This window comes from Xenopus laevis, chromosome 6S (genome assembly GCF_017654675.1).
Source record: "Xenopus laevis strain J_2021 chromosome 6S, Xenopus_laevis_v10.1, whole genome shotgun sequence".
Lineage (NCBI taxonomy): Eukaryota > Metazoa > Chordata > Amphibia > Anura > Pipidae > Xenopus > Xenopus laevis.
Genome location: NC_054382.1, coordinates 95,064,683 through 95,090,686, shown reverse-complemented (window position 1 = coordinate 95,090,686; position 26,004 = coordinate 95,064,683). Strand labels below are relative to the sequence as shown.

Here is a 26,004-nt window from a genome sequence, read left to right as displayed (position 1 = left end):
ATCCACCTCTGAATGGCTGAAGAAAAACAAAATGAAGACTTTGGAGTGGCCTAGTCAAAGTCCTGACCTGAATCCTATTGAGATGTTGTGGCATGACCTTAAAAAGGCGGTTCATGCTAGAAAACCCTCAAATAAAGCTGAATTACAACAATTCTGCAAAGATGAGTGGGCCAAAATTCCTCCAGAGCGCTGTAAAAGACTCGTTGCAAGTTATCGCAAACGCTTGATTGCAGTTATTGCTGCTAAGGGTGGCCCAACCAGTTATTAGGTTCAGGGGGCAATTACTTTTTCACACAGGTTTGGATTTCTTTTCTCCCTAAATAATAAAAACCCTCATTTAAAAACTGCATTTTGTGTTTACTTGTGTTATCTTTGACTAATAGTTAAATGTGTTTGATGATCAGAAACATTTTGTGTGACAAACATGCAAAAGAATAAGAAATCAGGAAGGGGGCAAATAGTTTTTCACACCACTGTATGCCCTGGTTATTATTTGGAAATATGCTCATATCTTTTTGGCAAACAGGCAGTAAAGTATGATGGCTATTTATGTGCATAACACATCCCTGCTATTGATCTTTGCATTTATACATAAGAAAATGACCTGCCTGAGATCATTCTAAGGACTCACCAGCATTTCTTTGATGACTGCTAGCTGTGTAACTATGGAGACAGCATCAGTCATGGCTCCAATCCTAAATCAAACATACAGAGAAGAGAAGTTGGGGCATTTTTGCAGGTAGAACTGCACCTTTATGCTTTACAATCAAAGAGAACAATACATTTAAGACATTTAAAAAAGAAAATGTATACTATGTGTGTATGCTAAGTGGCCCCTGAATATAAAACATTAAAATATAATAAATCTTTGAATCCACTGGGAACACTGATAAGTACATTCAATCTTGTTTTGTACCCAAGGCATCTGTGAGAGATCTCTAAGTCAGTGGGAAGCCTGGATCTCTGAGCCATTGTTCTCTAGGCATTATTTGAGCACACATTGGGCAAACCATTGGTTTTATCTTACAAAAATAGAGTGGAACAGAGAGGTCCCGTATATCTGAGCTCTGCAAGTGTAAACGTAGTCATTTATGTAGTGTATCTTCTGCCACTATGAAATCTGTTCTCTTTAAAGGGGTGGTTCACCTTTTAGTATGTTATAGAATGGCTAATTCTAAGCAACTTTTCAATCTGTCGTCATTTTTTCCTTTTTTTATGGTTTTTGAATTATTTGCATTCATCTTCTGACTCTTTCCAGGTTCAAATGGGGTGGGGGTCACTGACCCCATCTAAATAACAAATGCTCTGTAAGGCTACACATTTATTGTTATTGCTACTTTTTATTCCTCCTCTGTATATTCAGGCATCTCCTTTTCATATTCCAGTTTCTTATACAGATCAATGCATGGTTGCTGGGGTAATTTAAGCCCTTGCAACCGGATTGCTGATACTGCAAACTGGAGAGCCAATTATTAAAAAGCTAAATAACTCAAAAAATAATGAAAAATTAAAACCAATTGAAAATTGTCTAAGAATCCTACTAAAAGTTAATTTAAAGGTGAAAAACCTCTTTAATGTAGTGCAGTTGCTGCTCTGCTTCCTGGCGCCTGACCCTTTATTCTTTGCATAGAAGGATCATTTCTGACACACTGAATGTTGCAGAACTCCTGGGAATGCTGGACATCCCTGCTTAAATCTCTCCAAACACTGCCTAACAGGTAGCACAGTAAATTGTGCTTGGTATGCACTCTAACATAGAGCATGGAAACATAACACCAAAGAGTGCGACTATTGGCATCTCCTCCGCATTGGAAAAGTGCAATTCTTGGGCGTGACGCGACTCTACACCAAATCATTGCCACCAAATGACAGAACATAAAGGAAAAACAAGGTTTCAGGCTAAAGCTGGAATATTTCTGGAATGAGATAAAAATTTACACTGCTCTATATTCAGTGTCAATGCACTAAGAGAATAAAAAAAAAAAAAAAAAGATCCATCTCTTTGCTTCCCTTATTGAGAGGATGAAGACACAAACACATGGAGACATTTCTCCCTCCCAGACCTAAAACTTTGAGGGATTGCTCCAACAAATAAAAAAAGGTCAAAATGGATTCAGTGTCATGGACCACAAACAATAAAAAAAAGTGCATTTCTTTCCGTTGGCAGAAATAGGAAATAGATTGGCACAGTCTTTTTGACACAGTGAAGGTGGCATCTGAAGTCCACTTGGGAATTCCATAGCAAAATGACCATTTGAGATGTTAGAGGCATTGTTTGCTACTTGCCATCCTGCTCCAGGCAGTTGTTAGTAATATGTAATGCAATTTACAGGTCTCAAAAGGTAAAGCTCACCAGGTACAAGAAGAGGTCCAGGTGCACCGCCCTGAACCTTCAGATGAGGGACCGGATTACCATGTTGTAGTAGAGCCGGCACTTCAAAGACCAATAAAGGCTGTATCCACATGTACCAAATAAACGTCTAATCATTTTACAAATCTGTCTGGAAGATTGGTTTTTGAAGTGCCTGCTCTACTACAACACAGTTATTAGTCATAGTGCTGTTGATAGGGAAAGTATAAATGCCACGCCAATATGGAAAAGTTTTCTTAACACTTATTTTTGCAAGTGCTGTAGTGGCTTTATGTCCATGTCAATCAGTCAATGACACACACCAAAGAGACAACCCTGTGCTAGGAACTCTGCTGCAGGCGCCGATAATGAGGCATCACTTCATGCTCTGGCAGGTGAAGAGCAAACTCCAAGGCAACCAGGACAGGGAACTCAAAGGCCATCAGCTCTCGTCTGTTCAGCCGGAACTTCTCCTCCAGCTTCTAAATAGACAAACATAATAGTGAGTCACTAAGCTGGACTTCATCAGTCATTTTAGAACATCATTTGACTTACTGGGACCATTCTCAGATAACTCTGACTATGGTCATGGTCACTACTATATGCTTTCTACCCTTTACTCCCTGCACAACTTCCATTGCTCTCTCTCTCCCCACTACTCCTTGCACAACTTACATTGCTCTCTACCCTCTATTCCCTGCATAGCTTCCGTTGCTCTCTACCTTCTACCCTGAACTTTTGTTGCTCTCTCCCCACTACTCCCTGCACTCCTTTTCTTGCAAACCTTTTTTTTCTGTAGATTCTGGAAAATGCCAGAGGGGCCACTATAAGATGACACAGGCAGTCACTATTAATTGGCTTGTGGGGGGCTGTTTGGTCCTCTGTGTTCTTGAAACACCAGGATCTATTTTTAGTCTCAGTCGAGACCTGACTGTACCTCATTCTCTTCCTCTATGACCTCTATGACCTCATTGAACACATTCCAATCTCTCTCTATAAACCCCCTTCCTGTGCAACTTTTTCCATTCCCCATGGACAATTTCTCTTTATATTCCCTTTCTGAATACCTTTTTCTATTTCCTTCTTTCTGAAGATCTGTTTCTCACCCATCTCTAACAGCAACATCTGTCTGTTTCTTCCTACTGTGTGCTCAGCACCCTTTAACCTTTAGACTTTAACAGAACCAAAACAATGTAAGACCAAAAGAGGAACCCTGGCAGCCTGGCAAGAGCCTCTGGGCACAGACGCAAATTCTGTCTTAAATATAAAGATATTTAACTCCCAAAAGAAAGACATGCTGCCTGGCTAATTCCCAGTCTAACCACAGTGTGCATTTATGAAGTAAGCTTCTACATTTTGTGCCAATACTTTTAGGCTGGAATCAGACAGGGATTTGATGGGGTTGTGCAGGTAGACAAGCTGCTGGATTTTCAGTGATTTTGTCACCAGAATTCTCTTTCTCAGAAACTTGTGATATTTGCTTGCTGGTTTTTGGCCTATGGCAGAACACGTGGGTGTGCACAGTTTCCAGAGCTACAACAAAGTATTATAGGGAAACATTCCTAACAAACTGTATAAGCAATGGTCTAAGCACACACTTTTATCTTGGACAACAGCACCTAAGTATGTCAAGAACCTCCACCCTTTTGTACAGCACTAACCATCCCATATTATACTTACATCTATTAGGTGTTTCACTTCATGTTTTCTGAGGTCACTGCCAATCTTGGCGGCTAACAAGATGCAGGCACTAGCGCAAAGCTTTCTGTTCTGTTTGTTTAATTTACCCTTTAGAGCAAGTTTTTCAAAATACACGAAGGCCATGGCGACTGTGGGTTCCTCGTACCCACACTCATCCTGCGCTAGTTTGCGAATGTCCCGTTTTAGGCTGAGGAAGAAATAAGATTTTGACTTGTTATTGCAGGCAGAAAACTGAATCCATACTCGAGGATCTTGTGAAAATCCCCCAACACCCCCCCCACCCCTCATGACAATATATAAATAGTTTCCACAAGTTAAATAAACATGGATAATAAACATGGTACACGTATACATATTTATAGAACAGATTGAGGAATAATCACCATAGGCACAAGGTCCTGTTTACATCTCTCATTGACTGGCATGTGCATATTACAGCATTTTCAATGAAGAACGACCTCCCAGACTCCTGCTTTGTTCTTATTGGCATATATGTGTGTGTGTGTGTGTGTATGTGTATGTGTTCTCTTGGCTGCAGATTTTTATAGACTGGAAAGAACTCCCTGACAATCACATGTTGTAGGTGTGAGATCAAGTACAGGGCACTATTTTATTATTACAGAGAAAAAGGCAATCCATTTAAAAAATCCATTAAAAAATTGTTTATTAAATGTTTATTTATTTATTAAAATGGAGTCTATGGTAGCTAGCCTTTCTGCAATTTGGAGCTTTTTGGATAATGGATCCTATATCTGTATGAGTAAAAGTTAGAAGCAGCTGTAGAAAAATAGTATTAAAGTGGAGGAAGGCAATGTTAGTACAATTGGTGGAATATAATGGTTTTGTCAGGTGAGGGAAAACTGGAAATAATTTGCTGCTGGGCAGTTAGAAAAATCACATTAAAGATAGTCTAAAATAGCTTAATCACACTCAATTTGCGCAGTGATAAGTAAATCTTGCTTGTTTTTGGAAAACTCAATAAAAATGTTGAAAAGTAAAGATAGTCTAGTCTTCTGGCACTTGTCTTTTCATCACTCTCCAGAGTTAGTTAAAGCACAACCTGTGCTGCTTTGGCACTGAGTTTTCAACAGGGGTGGGAGTAGAACCCACGATCTTGTGGGCTTGCCAGATCAGGGGTACGCACTCTACTGACTCTGCTATATATGATTCTGTAGTTCTAAGAGGGAAAAGCTAGTTATTTATAGAAGGCATTCCTCATCTCTGGGTTGTTTTATTCTTTCTCATAAAATTCAAATAGCTTTATGTGTAGGTGAGTGGGGTATCTGTAAGAGCATACAGACTTATGGAAAAGGTGATCTTAACAGTGTGTGTCACAAAAAGTACTGCAGAAAAGAGGTACCTAATGGAAGTATTCTTTTCATACAAATGTAGAAATGAAACCTATAAATCAAGTCATAACTATATGTGGTCTGTGATGTATCTTGTTCAGTGATATATTTGGTTTGGATCCTTTAGGTGCAAGTGTGCCGCACCTACTTGATGCAGGGCATGAATTGAACCCTGGAGCTTCCATCTTGTCAGGAGGTGGCAGTAGCTCCAGGGTTCCCCTGCATCAATAGGAGCAACCGCACCCAATTCAGAGAGAAGGCACAACTCACTGGGTGCTGTGCTTATAGATGTAAATGAGCCCCATTCTGTCATACCTTCTTATTTTGCTGAGGGTCAGCTTGATGTGAGGAAATTTCTCCTTGAAAGTTTCATTCATGTCCTTTTTGAGGTCTGAAGGTTTCACGTACTCTATGATAGTGGTCTGTAACCGGAGATAAAATACATGCAATCGTTTTAGATTTGTGCTGAGCAATCAATACATGTGTCACTACATTCTCCCAGCAATGTCAAATGTGACAGGAGCCATGTTATTCCTGTGCTGGTTCTTGTGTCAACTCATTGTGGTAAAGGGCAAAAGAATGAAAGGGAACATATACATATAAGCTGTGGGTTCATTCACAATTGAGAGAGAGAGAGAGAGAGAGAGAGAGAGAGAGAGAGAGAGAGAGAGAGAGAGAGAGAGGCAGCACCAAGACAAACAGATCCATCATTAAGTCTATTCACAATACAAAGCTGTTCATTTAGCTAGCGGGAATTAGCTACTGTATTTATGTCTACCCAAGTGCAGTAATGCAAAGCAAACAATATCATGTTTACTTTGAAACAGGTGACCTGTAAATGCTATCTGCTGATTGGTTGCTACTGGTTACCGCACCAGGGCAAACTTAAAGGGGCTGGTCACTTTTAAATTATCTGTTTGTTTTTTTTTATTATTTGTGTTTTTTGAGTTATTGAGTTTTTTTTTCAGCAGCTCTCCAGTTTGCCGTTTTCAACAGGGTCCCCTAGCAACCATGCACTGCTTTGAATAAAAGACTGGAATATGAATAGGAGAGGCCTGAATAATAAAAATTAGCAATAACAATACATTCGTAGCCTTACAGAGCATTTGTCAGTGACCCCCCTTCTGAAAGCTGCAAAGAGTCAGAAGAAATGTATAAAAAACTATAAACATTAAATCATGAAGACCACTTGAAAAGTTGCTTAGAATTGGCCAGTCTATCACATATTAAAAGTTAACTTAAAGGTGAACCACCCCTTTAAATGTCTTTTATTAGATAACACCCTTAGAATGACAGCTAGCACATCATTCCTCCACATGTATTGTTTATTCTCTTTTAGCTGGTTGGATATCCAGTGCCCTTTCATAGCATATTTTAAAACTGCTGTTGTCAACAGCAACCAGTCAGGTTGTGCTTACATATTGGAATTTTTCATAAACGCATCAAATTGAATTGCTGATTGCTTGTTATAGGCACCTACACTCAAGCAATTTAGCATCTTTGTTCATAAATCAACCCCTCTTGTCATATCTATCAAGGTGAATGTGCAAAAAACCTATTAAGTGCCCTAAGTACAAATAGCAGAGTCTCATCCTCCCGATGCTTCTAAAGCATTTTATTGTGCCTGGATTTTGGCACATAAATGTATATGGAAGTGTTTCAAAGCCAAAAATTGGTGTCCCTGCACCCGGTGCCATTGTGTTGGACAGCAAAAGCTTTTAGGAGCATATGTGTGTAAAGGGTGGCTACATAATCTTTTGGCTTTCTGATAAGTCGTTACCTGGGTGAGTGATAGACAGAACATAGAAACAGCTTCAGCACTACTATCCTTTTATCATCAGCTAAAATACTACTTTATTATATTATCACATTACACTTCATACAAACACAACATTGGATTTATTATTGGGCAGAAGCCCTTAAAGGGGACCCGTCACCCTCACCCAAAAAAATGTCAAAATCCTATTTTATCACATTAGTCAAGCAAAATGAACTTTTGATTACACTATATAAATGCTTTGAATCTTGTTTCCTTCAGTCTGGGAATTCATAATTATAGCAAGCAGGCAGGAGCCATTTTGTGGACACTGTTATTAAGACAAGCCTTGTATCATCTCAGAATTATGTTTGTGCACCAGAATGGGGGACCTGATGTCCATCCCCATGCCCTGGCTACACAATTAAATGGTGAAGAGAACTGGGGGAATGTGAGGAGAGCAGTGACATGTAGGAAGTGCTGAATGGAAAGTGAAAGTAATTGTCTGCTCCACCTCTATACCTAGGCATAGAGGAGGGGCAGACAATATTTGATTGACAGCTGAGATTTTTAAATGAGCTTACAACAGCTATGAATGCTTTAATAAAAAATAGAAATTGGATTTCATGTTTAATTTGAAAACATATTAGAAATATATTAGAGGACTTTTATTATACAGATTTGTGTGTCTGGGTGACAGGTCCAGACACAAATCATACAGCGAATGGTATTTTCATACCAATGGCAATGTTCACTTCCCCCAAACCATAAGAAGCCCTGCCCTATCAGTGTGTTAAACCCATCCCCACAATATATTACAGGAATCCAGAGAAGATGTCCATATAAATATATTAGCAACTGATCATTTCAGCACCTATCTCCTGGTCTGTGTGTAGGGGGGGGTCTGCTTATTTTCTGATCTGTTCTCACCTTCCCTTGCTTATCTGCATTTTCCATTTAACAAATTCTACATTCCCTCTCATGTGCCCAAGAGAATGCTGGCACCATCACTGCTGTCACACCACATGCATGATTAGCATATAACAGTAACAGGAGAAATTGGTTAGAATTTCACAGCTTTCTCTGCTTTTAACTCTACATGGAATTTTCACAGCATCACAGTAAGCGTATCCTAAAGACAGGAATAAATTCCTACATTCCACAATCTACAATATCTATACAAATTAATACTCGGCCAATATAGGCCCTATTAATATCCGTACACCACAATAGCTAAAGTAAATATGAATAAAGTACCTTTACACTTACCATATAGGAAAGGAAGGTTAGAACCCGTTTGTGCTTGCCACATGGCCACTGTGGATCATCCAGAAGGTTAGGATCGTATTCAATGAACTCTCCTATGTCACTTCCTGCAAAAATACAAAACACTCCTGGATAATCCATCATTTTCAACAAGAGAGTAATAGACAGTACATAACCCCAATAGAAATTGTTAGATTGTAAGTTATTTGGGCAAGAGGTAAGTACCTCTTGGCTTGGTTATTGGTTGTTTTATAACATTTCTAATATGTTTCTAATATGTTTTACGTATAGACCCATTTATTGATGTGGAATATGTAGGCATTTCATAAACATTATGTTAAGTTAATAACAGTAATGATAATAATCTTTATAATAACAGAAAAGCAAAATGTTTCATTCTCTCCAGAAGAAGAAGCTATGAATGTGCAGTATTTAGTGTTACCTGTATCAATGCTGCCTTGAACACTGTTGGCTCTGCCCAGGGTCAAGTTGCGATGACTCGTGTTCCGAAACTGAGAGAAGGAGCAGGTAGAATCGATAGTGTTTCTCCGGGCTCCCAAGGCATTGGTCGGGTACAGAAACTGTGTATATGATACAGTCTGGAAAGAAGTGAAAGTGACGGGATTTACAAGCAGTTCTTTGTCTTATTCCCTTTGAAAGTTAAGGCACCAAACTGCAAGGACATTTCTATGTGGGATAGAACATTTAAAGGTGACTTTTACCCATTCTACTCAGAAGCAGAACGAAAAATGTTCTTTTACATTTCATTTTGAAAGACAAGGTGCCCACACAACAGACATTTATGGGCTTGTTTATTATTATTTTTTGGATATCAGATATCTGTGCCGTGGCAATAATTTGACGGGAGTTGCATGATATGTGCCTATGTATGTATCCAACCACATAATTCATCATTAAGGAAATGTCTAGTATAATAATATATGTTTTTATCACAATAAGGTCATAATTGCTGTGCACTACAGTTTTTGCTGTTATTTTGATTTGTTTGTTATTTTGCCCTTGTAAAGAGGTTACACAGCCCGCAGCCACTCAGTTCTCACCCCCGAGAAATGAACTTCAGCAGTGGGTGCAACAAGTGAGCAATCAGAAGCCAGGGGGCTAGTACTGTTGATGGCCCAATGGAAGGCCTGACAGACCTGCAATCATAACATACAGTCTGTGAGATAAATCATTGTTAAGGGAGTCCGAAACAATTGTACTGTAGTGGCAATTAACTTCTATTAGCCCTGACGGCAAACATGTGGATCTTTTTTTCTGTTAATCCCATTACTAACCAGGTTATTTGGCCGTGCCATTAATAAAAGATTACGTCACATGAAGTTGGTGGCTTTATTCTCTGGCTTCTTTAATAGGGATTAGAATATTACAGGAGGCCTATGATAAGTAATAAGGTCTGCCAACGGAGATCAATGGAGCTAGAGCAACACTGACAGCCAATTGTAACATCTTTGTATAAGTAAAGAAAAGATTATTACACTATACAGACAACAGAAAACACAAGTGAGAAAGTACAGATAAATGTATATACAGTGGCCCTTTAAGTCCAAGATGTATTGGTTGTAATTCAGCAACAGCTGTACAGCCATAGGGTGAAATCCCTCTTATGAGTTACATAACAGTAAAGTAGCAGATCATACTAAAGGGCAGAGTTATTAAGGTTTGAATGGTAAATTTAAATTTGAATTTTCGAGTTGGATTTTTGGTCAAAACTCACAAATTCGATTTGGGCATAATCCAAATTCGAATTTGAGATTTATCATACCTCATCCCTGGGAACAACTCAAATTCGACTATTCGCCACCTAAAACCTGTCGAGTTCATGTAGAAGTCAATGGCAGAGGTCCAGTGACCCACTTGAAGACGTTAGGAAGATGTTCGGAGAAAAAACTTGATTCCAGTTTAGTAGAATTCTATTCCGAGTCTTGGGGATGGTAATATTCGTTCAAGTTTTAGACGTTCAAGTTTTCTCTTAAATAAGATACTATTCAAGTTTCGAAGGTCATTCGAGTTCATAAAGACTCTGTAACTGGACCTTTCATAAATATGCCCCTAAATGTTATGCTGTCGTCCACAAACTCTAACTTGTAATTTAAAGGCATGAAAAAAAAAGAAACATGTGTTGTGACCACTCCAGCAATGTGTATATGCGTGTGCATCCCACACAAGTAAAGCCCAGCCATAATACGCAGCATGGCTTTACTTATGATAATGTCACAGAGGGAATCGGAAGGAAAGTTCATATACAGTATTCATGATTTATTCACTGGGAAACAGTGCCACAGCTTGCGGTTAATGTGCTTTGTATATTATTGACTTATTCTTGGAAGGAAAGGTCAAGACGAGCCTGGTCATGTGCACCTATAAATAAGTAAATAAGGCTTTATGCTTAGCAGAGGTCTGCACAGTGCTGTCCAGTTTATCTATTAAAGCACCATATGCCACTTATAGGTAGAAATGAAGGCAGCTTCCCATAATGCACCGGTTTATGCTTACATTCTCACCTTCCCATCAGCACCAAGTTCTACTCCCTCGAGGCCTAGAATCATCTCTCGGGTTCCCATACCCCCTGAGGAATGACGCTGCCTTGTGCTTTCCAGTTTCAGGTCCCTGTGGGTTACAGGATAACATTAGGTAAAGCCAGACAATGACTAGTTTCTCCTGTCACAATTGCATTTATCATCCAAAGAAACATTCATGATCATTTTTCTTTAAATAAGAGTATATAATAGATAAAGTGCCACCCTTACCCACATGGCATTTCCTTCCCCTGTGTATAGGTATACATAAAAGTATTGGTTATACACATATTTTACACAATACTGGGGTTTACAAGAAAGCAGAGGCAGTTTACAGCAGGCAACATTGCAAACTCCTTATTCACTAAGAGAATGCCAGGCTTGCCAGCTGCTGCCATTCCTGGCGTTTCACAAAAGGCATAGGGAGACGCACTTAACGCAATAACAACATGGTGTACAGTGTGTTTATGAATGTTCACAGAAGGCTTATTGGGAATATGAAATAACATGGGCAAAGTTTGCCCTTAATATTGTAAACCACACTGACCACACACAGCTTTGCTTTCCTCATTCTATATGTACAAAACACATTGGGGCTCATTTAGGGCCCTTATACATTGGCATTTTTACCTGCACTCCCCTGCTTTGTGCTTTCTTCCATTCAGCCATAGGGGAGTGCAGAAGTAGAGGCAGTGAATTATTTGGAAGGGGGCTGTACTCACAGAGATGCATGTAAGCGCCAAACGCAGGTTGGGACACGGAATGTTGCATTTCACTTGTGTTTGGCACATACATGCGTTTGTGTAAGCACCAAACACCGAACGGTAAAATGCAACATGCTGCATCCCAACCTGCGTTTGGCGCTTACATGCGTCTGTGTGAGTACAGCCCCCTTCCAAATAATTGACTATGTCTACTCCTGCGCTCCCCTGCGGCTGAATGGAAGAAAGCTCAATGCAGGGGAGCACAGGTAAAAACACTGGTGTACAAGGACCCTAAGGGCTCTTACACACGGGCATTTTTACCTGCGCTCCCATGCGTTGCGTTTTTTTTCCGTTCAGCCGCAGGGGAGCGCAGGAGAAGACGCACTGAATTATTGTCAATGGGGCTGTACTCACACAGACGCATGTAAGCGCCAAACGCAGGTTGGGATGCAGCATGTTGCATTTTACCCAAGTTCGGCACTTACATGCGTCTGTGTGAATAAGCCTCATTGACAATAATTCAGTGCATCTACTCCTGCGCTCCCCTGCGGCTGAACGGAAAAAAGCACAACGCAGGGGAGCACAAGAAAAAACGCCTGTGTATAAAGGTGGCCATACACGGGCCGATAAAAGCTGCCGACAGACCGAGTCGGCAGCTTATTGGCCCGTGTATGGGGGCCCCCCGACGGGCTTCCCCGATCGAGATCTGGCCAAAAGTCGGGCAGATCTCGATCGGATGGGGTTAAAAATCCCTTAGGATCGCGGCCACATCTGTTCGTTGATGCGGTCCCGCAATCCGACCGCCCGTTTGCGAACGCTAGGATCCGATCGTTGGGCCCTAGGGCCCATGATCGGATCAGGCCGATATTGCCCACCTCAAGGTGGGCATATCGGAGGGAGATCCGCTCGTTTGGTCTCCATCACTCAAACAGGACATTATTGTATTAGAGAGGGTACAGAGAAGGGCAACTAAGCTGGTAAAAGGTATGGAAAATCTTAGCTATGAGGAAAGACTGGCCAAATTGGAGATGTTTACGCCGGAGAAGAGGCGCTTAAGGGGTGATATGATAACTATGTATAAATATATAAGGGGATCATATAATAATCTCTCTAATGCTTTATTTACCAGTAGGTCTTTCCAGCTGACACGAGGTCACCCATTCCGATTAGAAGAAAAGAGGTTCCGCCTAAATATTCGGAAGGGGTTTTTTACAGTGAGAGCTGTGAAGATGTGGAATTCTCTCCCTGCATTAGTTGTACAGGCTGATATATTAGATAGCTTTAAGAAGGGGTTGGATAGCTTTTTAGCAAGTAAGGGAATACAGGGTTATGGGAAATAGCTCATAGTCCAAGTTGATCCAGGGACTAGTCCGATTGCCATTTTGGAGTCAGGAAGGAATTTTTCCCCCTGTAAGGCAAATTGGAGAGGCTTCAGATGGGTTTTTTTGCCTTCCTCTGGATCAACTGGCAGATAGGTAGTTAATAAAAGTAGAAAAAAAAAAAGGTTGAACTCGATGGACATGTGTCTTTTTTCAACCTTACTTACTATGTTACTATGTTACTATGTATCAATACGGCACCACTAACCATTTCATAAGGAAAACCAGGGAATTCTCGAACCCATATACTGTATGTCATCTGTATGTTTGCCAAGTGTTGTACAGCCCTCTAGAATATGTTGGTGCTTTAGAAATGCACAATAATTTAAAATGTCCCTATTTTTTTGCACAAATTATGCAGGAAGCTCACAATAGACGTATTTTTTAAAATTAAAATAAAAAATGACCCTCCTTCATTGAACAACAGTACTTGTTTTATACTGCTATGTAATCTTTCCTGGCTTTTTTTTTAGCAGTGACTTCTTTCAAGGAACAATGTAAGAAAACAGCCCATATGTAGTTATGTATATATGTATTTATATATATTTCACAGGATGGTTGGTTATCACAGATGATTTCTTGGATATCCCAGTGGCTCCATTTGTAATTTGATTACGTGGCTCTGTAATTTTAAAGTCTTTTTTTTTTTTTTATATATTATTTTTCAGCCATCTAATCTAATACAGTATAATTCAGCCATCTAATACAGTATATCTTGAGAAATTTTTTGGGATATCGAGTGCTCCACCTAAGCAGTATATATTTTATATATCTCTGTTATTAAGAAATGATGGGTCGATTTTCTGTGTAATAAGATAGCACTTTGGATGGTAAATAAGCTAGCATAAAAAGCTAGCATAAATCCGTGATCATGGCAAAACCATGCTACCGTTTTTGTAATATTTAATGTTTTCTTCAGCCTGTTGGTACTGAAGTCTAATAATAAAGATACAGAAAACCCAATATCCCAAGCATTGGAAAAATGGCTGTGTAATTAATTACATGGATAGAGACTATACAATGAATGGAACATAGTTCGGCTGGGCATAAAGGGTATAAGTATAAGCTTATAAGTACAAAATTATAAGTTTATTCATGGAAAAATCTCGATGATGACTTTCAAAATTCTAGAAATATGGTTGTCCAGTTTTAGGCCTTTGGCTTGCATGTGGCCCTTCAAGGAATGTTTATGGCACTCATCTCATCAGCGTAACACTGTATGGTTTATAGACACAATAAATCAGATTACTTGGAAATGTTACACAGCACTGTTTGGGCAGAGCAAGACGAGAAGATTCGGGGAGATTTAGTCGCCCGGCGAGAAATCTCTTCATCAGCCGACTAATCTTGCCCGAAGAAGAGGCGATTTGTTGCCGGGCGACTAATCTCCCCAAATCATCTCGCCTGTCTCTGCCCTAAAGGGTAGTTCACCTTAGACTTGCCTTTTAATATGATGTAGAAAGTTATAATCTGTGACAATTTGCAATTCATTTCTTATTTTTATGTTTTCTTTTTGTCATTTAGCTGTTTGTTCAGCAGCTCTCCAGTTTGGAGTTTCAAGAGCTTCAGGTTGCTAGGTGCCAAATTACCCTAACAGCCAGGCAGTGGTTAGAACGAGAGACTGGAATATGAATAGGAGATGACCTAAATAGAATAAGAAATAAAAAGTAATCACAATGTAATTGTAGCCTCACAAAGCAGTAGTTTTGTTGCTATCAGGGTCAATTGCCCCCATTTCACAGCTGGAGTCAAATCATTCAAAAGCGTATTGAAAGTGTGCATGTGAAATGCTTTGGACCTGGGGTTTTCTGGATAACGGATCTTCCTGTAATTTTGGATCTTCATACCTTAAGTCTAGTAGAAAATTATGTAAACCCAATAGGCTTGTTTTGCTTCCAATAAGGATTAATTATATCTTAGTTGGGATTCAGTACGAGGTACTGTTTTATTATTACAGAGAAAAAGGTACAAAACTGTAAAAATGAATATGGCTAGAAATGCCATATTTTATATACTAAACTTATTGAATCAGCCTAAAGGTTGAGCATCTCTATAGTAGTAATGATCCAGCCCTTCATAGTTGTCACAGGAGTTTCCCATTTTGGACTCTGTTGAGCAGCTGTTGAGAAGCAAAGCCTAGGGGTCAACGCAAATCAGCAAGCAGAAAATGAAGCGGACTATTAAAATTCTGTTGCCAATTGTGTTGGTTTCTAAGCTGCCATACATGAATGATCTGAATTATTTACTAGTTAGCCTTGAATTGGCTTCTTTAACACCTCTTTTAAACCAGTCGCTCTCCCAGTCTAGAATCTGGACTTGGCAGTCTTCAAATGCTTTTTCTTTTAGATGTAGATACACGGCTGAGTTCTGACCGGAGGAGCTGGTTCTTCTATGCTGCACCGTACGCTGGTGTAACTGTTGTTTGTTTTCCCCCACATACAAATCAGAGCACTCCTCACTATACTGCACTGCATACACAATGTTACTCTTCTTGTGCTTTGGGATGGGGTATTTTGGGTGAACTATTTGCTGCCTCAGTGTGTTGCTGAGTTTAAAGCAGATAGGGATGTTTTTCCGACACCCCAGCTACATATGGGAGGACCAAGTTCTTTAAGTTCTTTCTCCTGTCCTGTTTTCCACCTTTACCGGTAGTCTTGGTGTTATTGCTTCTTTTTCCACCGGTTTTCACAAAAGCCCAATCTGGATACCCACATGTCTTCAGGGCCCCTCTGAGATGTTTCATCTCTTTCAACTTAGCCTCTGTGCTGGTGGGGATCTTTCCTGCTCTGTGATGTAGAGTTTTGATGACCCCCAGTTTGTAATCTAGTGGATGGTGGGAGTCAAACAGCAGGTACTGTTCTGTGTGGGTAGGTTTCCTGTAGACCACTATTTGCTGCTTTCCACCCTCTGACTCTTATCAAACAGTCCAAAAAAGCCAGTGGGTCATCTTGCACATCTTCTGGACCACAACTTGACGTTGTGGTCCACTGTGTTGATGTGTTCAGTGAAAGTCCGTACCTCCTGTGTATGTATTTTAACCCATGTATCATCTACAAAGCGGAACCAATGACTGGGAGTGATTCCTTTGAAGCTATCCAGGGCCTTTCTTTCCACTTCCTCCATGTACAGGTTTGCCACAACGGGCAAAGCTGGCAATCCCATGGCGCAGCCATGCTTCTGCCTGTAGAACTTATCCTTGTACTTGAAATATGTGGTACTTTTTTACCAGGAAGGACCATATTTGCTCTGGGTTAAGCTTTGTTCTGTTGTCAAGGGTGTTGACTTTTAGCTACCATTTTCTCACTATTTAACTGCCTCTGTGATGGGAATGCATGTAAAGAGAGAAGTAAAATCATATTATACCATGGTTTCTTCTGTGCCCAGTACTAACCCTAGGATTTTGTCAGTAAAATCCTGGGAGTTCTGTATGTGATGCACTGTATTTCCAACCAATGGGGCTAGGATATTGGCTAGGTATTTTGCCACGGTGTAGGTCACAGAGTTAATGCTGCTGACAATAGGTCTGGGAGGGGCCCTATTCTTGTGTATCTTAGCAAGTCCATATATACATGGAGGGGTTTCCCATAGTGTAGAGGTGATGATATGTGGCCTGATCAACAGCTTTGTCTTCTTTCAGCTGTTTGAAAAACTCTATGACGTTTTTCTTGTAGCTGTTGGTTGGGTCCCTTCTTAGGGCTTCATATGTGTTGTTGGTTGGCACGTTTGAAGACTGCCAAATCCAGATTCTAGACCGGGAGAGCGACTGGTTTAAAAAAAGTGTCAAAGAAGCCATATATGTAAAAACTGAAAAACCAAGTCTGAATAGAGGCGGGGGGGGGGGTGCGACATCTATTGTGTGCCACATAAAATGCTGTTTTGGCACCTCTCCCTGGAAGGTTTAATAACACATCAAAGATCCAAATTTGCTAATACAATCAACACCTAACTTAATAACATCATTGTGAATTATGATAAACAGATTATGCTGATTGGAGCAACATTCCAGAGGATATACAAATTATTTACAAGTTATTCTGATTTTAGAAAGCCAGTTGGATGAATGGTGAAACGTCTTCAAGGAAAAAACACAAGTCCAGTTGATATCAATATTTCTATAGATATACCATGACCTGGATGAATGAGAATCTTCACAAACGTACCCTTCTGCTGTGGTTGCCTTTCTTTTTCATAGGTTTTGAATTATTTGCCTTCTTTTTTTGCCTCTTTCCAGCTTTTCAAACAAAAGCTCTTTAAGTCTACAAATGTATTGTTCCAAAGAAAACACACTGCAGCATTCTGAATCTTGTTATTTATTGTGCCAAAACAGGCAATGTGTTGGGCTAATGTCCTTTATCAAGCCTGCATACCTGTATACCTGAAAAAGTCAAAAGATTTGGAGTGATGCAGCAGGTCTTCTTTGGAGTTATATTTGGGTTCCTGACAGTATGACAAGCAGCTTCGACGCTACAACAAGTGGATTGCTATAGTTGAGCATTGCCAGAATTGTGTTACAAACAGGGGCGATCCGCCAATGAGGCGAGCTGAGGCGCTCGCCTCAGGCGGCATCGCCAGCTAGGTTTCCAGGGGCGGCAAAAAGCCGCTCCTGGTGCCTTTAAGAGCCGAATTTCCGGTTTTTGAACCGGAAATTCGGCTTTACTAGGGCGAGAGAGCGCAATTGCGCTCTCCGCACTAGCGTGAATCGGGCTGGGGGGGCGGCATTACTGGAGCCGCCTCAGGCGGCAATGGATACAGAAACGGCGCTGGTTACAAATGTATATTTATTACTCATCTTTAAGTGCTTCTATTCATATTCCAGTCTCTTATTCAAATCAATGCAGAAACTCGAAAATTAGAGTGCTGCTGAATAAAAAGCTAAATAACTCAAACCACAAAAAATTAAAAACAACTGCAAATTGTCTCGGAATATCACTCTCATACTAAACGTTAATGTAAAGGAGAACAACCCCCTTTAAGTTTAGGATCAAAGAGAACAAAATACACGTAAGTCCACCTTAAAGTCCATTTAGGATGAAATTTGGGGTGAATATGTATTTGTTCTCCAAGATAATATGAAAATTATGACTGAATGGCTGATACACTCATTTTCCTAGGTCACTAATCATTTCAGATAAGGGATTCCTTGGCCAAATGCTGGACCTTCAAGCGAAGTTTGAACCTAAATCACTTACACTTGATTGAGGGATGGCATAAGGTACATTGGCCTTTATTATTTGGATGGTTTTATCATTGGGAGGATGAAAAGAAATACACATAATTTTAACTGCTCTTTAAACAGCCCAGAAATAATAATAAGTCTGACTAATATACGAGCATTGGGTTGGGGCAATGAAAAGCACCAGTTGAGCGAGCATATAGCACTATAGTTGGCTATTCAGCTGGAACAGGGCACGATACCGTAATGAAAAACAGGCAGAGCAATAAGAACAAAAGTTCATTTACTCTACAGATGCAACACGGACCTCTAGCAAGATAAAATCTAAACAGCAATCATTAAATATTTGCAGCCCCACAGCAAAACAATGGGCCTAATGCACGGAAATGCAACGGCGTAAAACAAAAGCACATGCCAGAGAAGAGGCAAATCCATAATCATAGAAGCCCAAAGATGCAGGTTATTATTCTGAGAAATAATGAATCATGGTGGAATCCTAACACATTCCAATGCAAATACTCTGTAATAAGGACACAAGATTGGTTTTATTGCTCACATTAAAGTAGCACAGTGGCACAGCAGTACTTGGGTTCTGGGTTCAGTTCTAGCCAAAGCACCATTTGCAGTATGCATATCTCAGTGGGTTCCATTGGTATCTTAGTTTTCCTCACACTCCAAAGACATACAGATAGGTTAACTAGCTCCTGATTATTAATATTAACCATCGTTTGTGTGAATATGATGGGCTCTTAGATTATAAACTCCACTGGGGCAGGGGCTGAGGTGAATGATGTATAATCTCTGCTAGAGAATATGGCAGTGCTATAAAAATCTGATAATACTTAGTGCCAAAACTAATAGCGAAATGGGTACCATATTATGACCCCCAGTTGCTTTACAGGTTGTTGGGAGTTGGTTACCATGACTGGTGGAGCTGCCCAAAAGTTAAACACCTTGGATGTTACTCCCAGTGGCCTCAAAACAGGAGCTTATTTTTGAATTCCTGACTAGGTGTACTGCCAAACAGAGTGTCCTATAGGCTGCCAGTCCACATAGGGTCTACCAAATAGACAACCCTTATTTGGCACCCACAGGGACTTTCTTCATGCTTGTGCTGCTCCCCAGTTCACTTTACATTTAAAATGTGTCTCACATGTTAAAAAGTTTGGGGACCCCTGGTGTAGAGTATATACTATAATAGATAATATTTGGGAGTTACCCCTGCTAAAAACCCATGGGAGGCATTACTAAATTGAAGGTATCACTAAATTTGATTTATCCTTCACGTATATCTTTAACGCTACCAAACAGTCCATTGCTGCAGATTGGTAGTCTCATTTCTTACAATTTAACAAAGTTAAGGAGAGGGTGGTGAAGGTACATTTGTAGAAAAAACTAATGGCTCAATCCTTAGGGCAGGATAAGTGGCTTTTACCCAGCTGACCCTAGCATATAAGTGTCATAGAAAAAGCTGCAGTGAAGGGCAAATATGACTGAAAGAACAGTCCCTAAAAAACTTATAATAAAGCATGATAACAAAAATAAAATAAGCGCCAGGATAAAAAAATAAACATTTACATTATCACTGTAGTTTTCTGCTGTCTAGTCTTATTTCTTTTTTTGGAAAAAAGCAAACAATTCTAATGTCTTCTACCGACCCTTAAGGAAGAGAAGTCAGATATATCATAATGATTTGTGATGGGAAGCAGGACTATTGTAACAATATTCTAAAAATATATGCATAGCTAGAAAGGAGCAACTTTATCTCAGATGTGTTTCTAGTTCCCTTGTTGAGGAATTTGGAAAAAATTGTGCCAGGACTCTAGGAAAAGAGACAGGGATGTCCCTCTAACACCCTCCTCTAGTCCCTTTTGCATGAAGATTTGGCAAAAGTTAGCAGTGTCATACAGAGAGGTGTGATTCTTTGCTCTATAACTACAACTTGCAAATTCAAACGGAGTAAAGTTCATAATCATGGTGCTTTGTACAAATTTCTTACACTTTGAAACCTTGATACATTTTTGCAAATGAGCCCTTAAATACAGTATTTTATTAAGACTGCCTTTCAACAGTTTTACAAAAAGGAATTGAATGCCCTTTGGCTATCCTATGTCAAACTACCACAATGATACTTTCAATCCACAGCCTTTAATAAAAAGAACATTGGTTATGAGAGCTACTGTCAAATATTCTGTGTACATTTATACTTACCCAACATTGGCACAGTCTCGATATGGCAGCACTGAAAATATACCACAGAACGACCTTCTTCCACTAATAAGGACTATCCTATGAAAGAAACCATAAAATGTAGGCATTCCTTCAAGTCTCAAGTGCTCAGGCTGAGAATCTATGAAAATAGCTAGAATGTAATATTCCTACTATCTCCTCATATTTTATAATTAGAAAATTATCTCCCTAATGTATAAAAAAATTTACTTTTATCTCAATATACAATAAACTTTAATCCAGTGTTTTATCACCTTTCTTTCCTTCTGTTTATTCATTGACATTCTAAGACTTTATTTATATAGACATCTATTTATAAGTAGGGTGTATCGCCTACTGCTTAGTGATACCTAGACAGGTTTGCTCTGTGTACATATTTGCATTTATAAGTGGGAGGTTCCTTTATTATAGTTTTTTTCACCGGTAGATGACATTTATTTTTTTTTTTTGTTTTTTTAAATACAAATTGCTTGTTGGCGTACTCCCTCAACCTAACACTTTATTTCCCATGCCATTGGTCAGTAATAGTATTAGCCAACTCCCACCAGAACTGGCCAGTTAAAGCAAGTGTAATCTGTCATGGGCTCACAGAATGAGTGTACTGGCTACACCCTGAAAAAATGGTAGGTTGAGGAGCACACGCTGAGGAGCTCACAAATGAATGCTTTACTTGCTAGCATTTTACCAAGTTAAGCATGCTCAGGAAAAGCACCCTTAAACCTGGAAACACGTGTTAAATTGCTGTCACTCCACTTGCCAATGGTGTAGCATGTCATTGGCAGGGAAAATATCACATTTCTAAAATTTAAGAAAAAAAAATAAGGACTGCTCGTGAAACAGAATTATTAAACAGTGTTGAGGATTACTTTAAATAGTAACAGATCAGAAACATTCTTTTTCTAAGCCTCCTACTCGTGATTTTACATGAGCAGCACATCTGTCAGATTTTTGGCTACTGCTTATCTGCACCACTCTGTATAGAACTCTATTAGTTTTTTATTAAAGGGGTTGTTTTTTTCAGTTGAGTTGTTTTCAGATTGTTCACCAGAAACAACGACTTTTTTCAATTGCTTTCCATTTTTAATATTTAACCGTTTTTCCTAAATCGAAGTTTAAAGTTGAATGTTCCTGTCTCTGAGGTTTCAGTCTGACGGCTCAGAGATCCAGGAGCATCTGAACTGTTACATGCTACATGTAGTTGATACAATTAGTTGACAGTAGTGGTGGAATATTAGCAACTATTGTATCAATAATAACAGCTGCCTGTAATAAAAGTCAGGGTTTCAGCTCAGCAGGGACAAAGATAAGAAATGTATCAACTAAATGTATCAATTTAGAACAGTTAAAGTATCAGCGACCCCCATTCCAGAGCTGGTTTGGAAAGTGAAAAATTAAACGTTAATATTAGAAAAACAGTCACAAATAGAAAATAGAAAGTAATTGGAAAAAGTCTTTATTTCTGGTGATCTATCTGAAACCAACTGAACTGAAAAAAGTGATTGAAGGTGAACAACTTCTTTGATGGCTACACTGATGTTTCATAAGCAGAATGCCATCAGAGAACCTTGGCTGTATGCATGACCAGATCCCCTGAAAACTGTGTGGGTGCTCTTTCTCCCGACATATAGAGTAATATGACAATCGCTGTTTACTATTTAGTTCACTCATATAGCTAGAAATGAACAGTGTTTGCCATTTGTAAAAGTACATCTGTATACATTCAGGAAATTAAGCTTGCCTATTATCCTAGACCTGGAGTTGAAACGTTTAAGTAGTATTTAAACACATTACCTGCCATTCTTGGTGTCATGCTGCCGCATGCTCTTTATAAAATGAACCTTCTTAAAGTTCTTTGGTCTGGGTGAACCGGACAGCGTCCGACATCTAAAACAAAACACACACACATATTTGAATGAAACTTTTCATGGGTTCCTAGCACAATAGCAGGAAAGAAAGACCAGACAAACGGCTCGGCTACCTCTGGGTCACAGGCGACAGTGCTATAGAGAACAATCCAGTCTGAGGCTAAGAGGCTTCATATATTGTTTTCCCATTGTTTGGAACATTTTCTCACATTTCTATTCCAGCTCACTATTCTATACAGACACATACACACACACAAATTTTAATACAGAAATGCTGGCCTTGAGGAAATTTTCAGAAATGTAAAACAAAGTGCTTATTTTGGCAAAGCTTTTGTGTAGAAATATATCTTTACCCACTGTAAATTTATTAGAATGTGACTTTTCCAAATATATATGGTTTTCTGGGTCAACTTGTTTAACCATTTTGAATGTGTCTGAATGTGAACTTTTCAAAAATGTATTGTTTTCAGGGGTTGGCCTGGCAATCCAAACAATGCTGTGAATAGATTTGCACCAGGGGACATGGGAATTTCAAAATCAGTTTTATTTTCACCAATATACTCAAATATGTTTTTGATATACAGTTGAGTTCAGAAAAATAGCAGTCCAACATCACTGACATGATCACTGTTTTTGGTAGAACTTGTATTTCTACATGGCAAATAATTTACTAGTAGGTGTAGTAGAGTAATAGACAACCAACAGACCCAGCAGTCATGCCTTGCATGCTGCTGATTCTGTGTAATTGAATCATTAATTGAGCCTTGTTCAACATAATAATAGCAGTGTTCAAAATAATAATAGATTGTTTATATAAACTATTGTAGAGTTTCTGAAGCAGATACACCAGTTTTACCAGTACAGGGCATAACTACATTATACACTGCATTATATCCTAAACTTCCATTTTTTGGTGTTACTGGTCCTTTAAGGAAGCATGCTGGTTATAGTGCATTTGAATATAATGGGTTGTTCCAGAACAGCGTACTTTGATTAAAAAGTTGAGAGAGGGGAAAACAAATAAAGAAGCGCAGATGATAGGCTGCTCAGCTAAAATGATCTCAAATACTTTAAAATGGCAACCAAAACCTGAAAGATGTGAAAGAAGATGGAAAACTACCATTTGAATGGATAGAAGAATAGCCAAAATAGCAATGATCAGCTCCAGGAAGATTAAAGAAGGACATGTGAGTACTGTTACAATTAGAAGATGCCTATGTGAAGCCAAGCTATCAGCAAGAAGCCCCAGCAAAGTCCCATTGTTGAAAAAAGACGTGCTGAAGAGCTTACAATTTGCCAAAGAACACAATGACTGACCTAAAGAGAAATGGCGCAACATTTTGTGGACTGATGAAAGCAAGATTGTTCTTTTTGGGTCTAAGGGCTACAGACAGTTTGTCAGATGACCCGCAAACACTGAATTGTGCATGGTGATGCAAGTATCATGATATGGGGATGTTTCTCATATTATAGTGTTGGGCCTATTTTTCACATACCTGGGATCATGGATCAGTTTCAATAGATCAAAATACTTGAAGAGGTCATGTTGCCTTATGCCGAAAAGGAAGTGCCCTTGAAATGGTGGTTTCAACAAGGCAACGACCCCAAACAACTCCAAACGTGCAAAATTTTGGTTTTAGACCAACAAGATTGACATTATGGAGTGGCCAGGCCAATCTCTGGACCTTAATCCAATAAAAAACCTGTGGGTGACATCAGAAATACAGTTTCTGAGGCAAAAGTAAGAAATGCAGAAGAATTGTGGATTTAAAGGAAAGCAAAATATTTAAACAATTTTCAGTTTATACAGTGAATGAGTTTATAAAGAAGAATACAGACACTGGTACTTTTTGGAACAGCCCAATATTCCATTTTATTCACTTTCTGTAAAGGAATAACACAAATTTGATAAATTTTTCATGTTTTGATTTGAATTAGAATGTGCAGTGTTCCCAATGCATTTGTGTGTATGGAAATAAAAGAGCTATTATAAATATTTTGAGCTTTATCCACTTTTTTAAACACACTGCTATTATTCTGAATACAAATGTATTTCTGTATATCTTGAAAAATACCGATTTTAAAATTTTAGGCATGCAGAGGCATATATCTTGTTACAAAAGTAGAATTACACAATTCAGGCAGATTGAGGAATCTTTGGTTGCAAAAAAAATTATATATTGTGGTAAGGTCACTGCCTGGATTCTAGCTGACTGTTTAGCAGAATGAACAGTGGTTCTTAATATTCATAGTTGACAGAAAGATATGTAGTTATATTTTTCCTAATCTTTTTTCAGTAGATGTGAAACCCTTAAAATCATAGTTTCCAATCTACCCTATGTGAGCCAATTTAACATAGACCTAGGCCAATAAATGATAACTGCTGTTTTGCCATGGGCTATACAATGGGCAAATGAGCCAATAAGTAATTAAAGGCTGGAATGTTTAATATATGCTTCATTAATTGGTGCAAGGTTTGCTTAAATGTATAAGAAACTTTTAGCCTATGATTAAGGGGTGTTCCTGAAATGTGTTAGGTGTCCATTACACAGCAGCTCCTTGTTTTTTTATGGTACAATAAACATAGTTTTTACTCTATGAGGCAGTGTGTCTTCAAACTTTTGTTCTCTATTGGTCTTAAATTAGGAGCACTGAATGCACAGAAAGCACAACAACAAGGCTCAGAAATGACAAGTAAGAGGTTACAAATGTAATGTAATGAAAATACATGATCATTCCCATAATGCTTGTTCTGGATTTACTTGGTAAAAGAAGAAAACATCAATTTCTAACCGGGACAAAATGTTATTTACACAATTAAAATACCAAGTAAAAGAACACAAGAGCATAATATTTACCTCCGTAATGGAGCATTTTCTTCTATGTCTTCAAGTGTTTCTAGAGAAGATCGCTGGGAGATCAAGCGGCGCCTTAAAGAACAAAAATAACAATTTAGATAGTTGCCATGTGAAATGCAGTATCCGCAGCTGAGAATTATACAGTGAATTCCACAGGCAGAATGGCGAAACCATCTATAAACGATCTACAGGGTGCTTAGATTGTAAGGTTATAGGAAGCCAAGGCAATTAATTGTGAATTCAATGCCAGTTAGCAGAAAAGAATTATGTTCATTAGCTACAGTATGTCATTATCTGACCAATAATAGCTTTGTAAAGAAACAAAAAGTAATATTTATAAGGAATTTATCAGGGAAATCTATCCTCCGCAAAAGATTTGGTCATACATGGAACTGTTCAGACACTATAATTAGTGTACTTAAATTTTAGAAAATTAAAAACACAAAAACATAAAGTTGCTCCTTACAGTTGTCACGTGACTATACGGGTATGGGGTTGGTTTGGCTGAACACTATAAAACACATTTACAAAGATAGCGTATAGTGCATTGTGCCCTGTTTACAATTTTGCAGCAGTATTCCTCACAATCTCAGTGTCATTACAGACGTATGGGGAGTTCCGTCTGGCGCAATTTCCACACTGCACTGTGTTCATAAATTCTTCTTGTGTTTAATAAGTAACAACAAATATATCATAATTCCTTTAGTTCTGAAACATCAGCTATGTAGTAATGTAAGACAGGGGTCCCCAACCACCGGGCTGCGGGCCAGAACCAGGCCGCGGACAGTCCTGAACTGGGCCGGCAAACAATTAACGCGAGGCGCAAATTGGACACCA

General features: G+C 39.0%; 1 protein-coding gene across 2 annotated transcripts in view; it reads right to left on the bottom strand.

Moving 5' to 3' along the window:
- Positions 1 to 722: 722 nt before the first annotated feature.
- Positions 723 to 26,004, bottom strand: part of cables1.S (Cdk5 and Abl enzyme substrate 1 S homeolog) — a 52,979-nt gene continuing 27,697 nt past the window's right edge. For both annotated transcript variants that reach the window (XM_018223669.2, XM_018223668.2), the window contains exons 2-10: positions 25,168 to 25,239; positions 22,236 to 22,328; positions 20,427 to 20,504; positions 10,945 to 11,050; positions 8,865 to 9,021; positions 8,426 to 8,529; positions 5,716 to 5,822; positions 4,031 to 4,238; positions 723 to 2,832 (exon numbers count right to left, since the gene is read on the bottom strand). In XM_018223669.2, the coding sequence (XP_018079158.1) occupies positions 2,692 to 2,832; positions 4,031 to 4,238; positions 5,716 to 5,822; positions 8,426 to 8,529; positions 8,865 to 9,021; positions 10,945 to 11,050; positions 20,427 to 20,504; positions 22,236 to 22,328; positions 25,168 to 25,239 (1,066 nt within the window). In that variant the 3' untranslated portion in view covers positions 723 to 2,691. The remainder of the gene's footprint in view (positions 2,833 to 4,030; positions 4,239 to 5,715; positions 5,823 to 8,425; positions 8,530 to 8,864; positions 9,022 to 10,944; positions 11,051 to 20,426; positions 20,505 to 22,235; positions 22,329 to 25,167; positions 25,240 to 26,004) is intronic.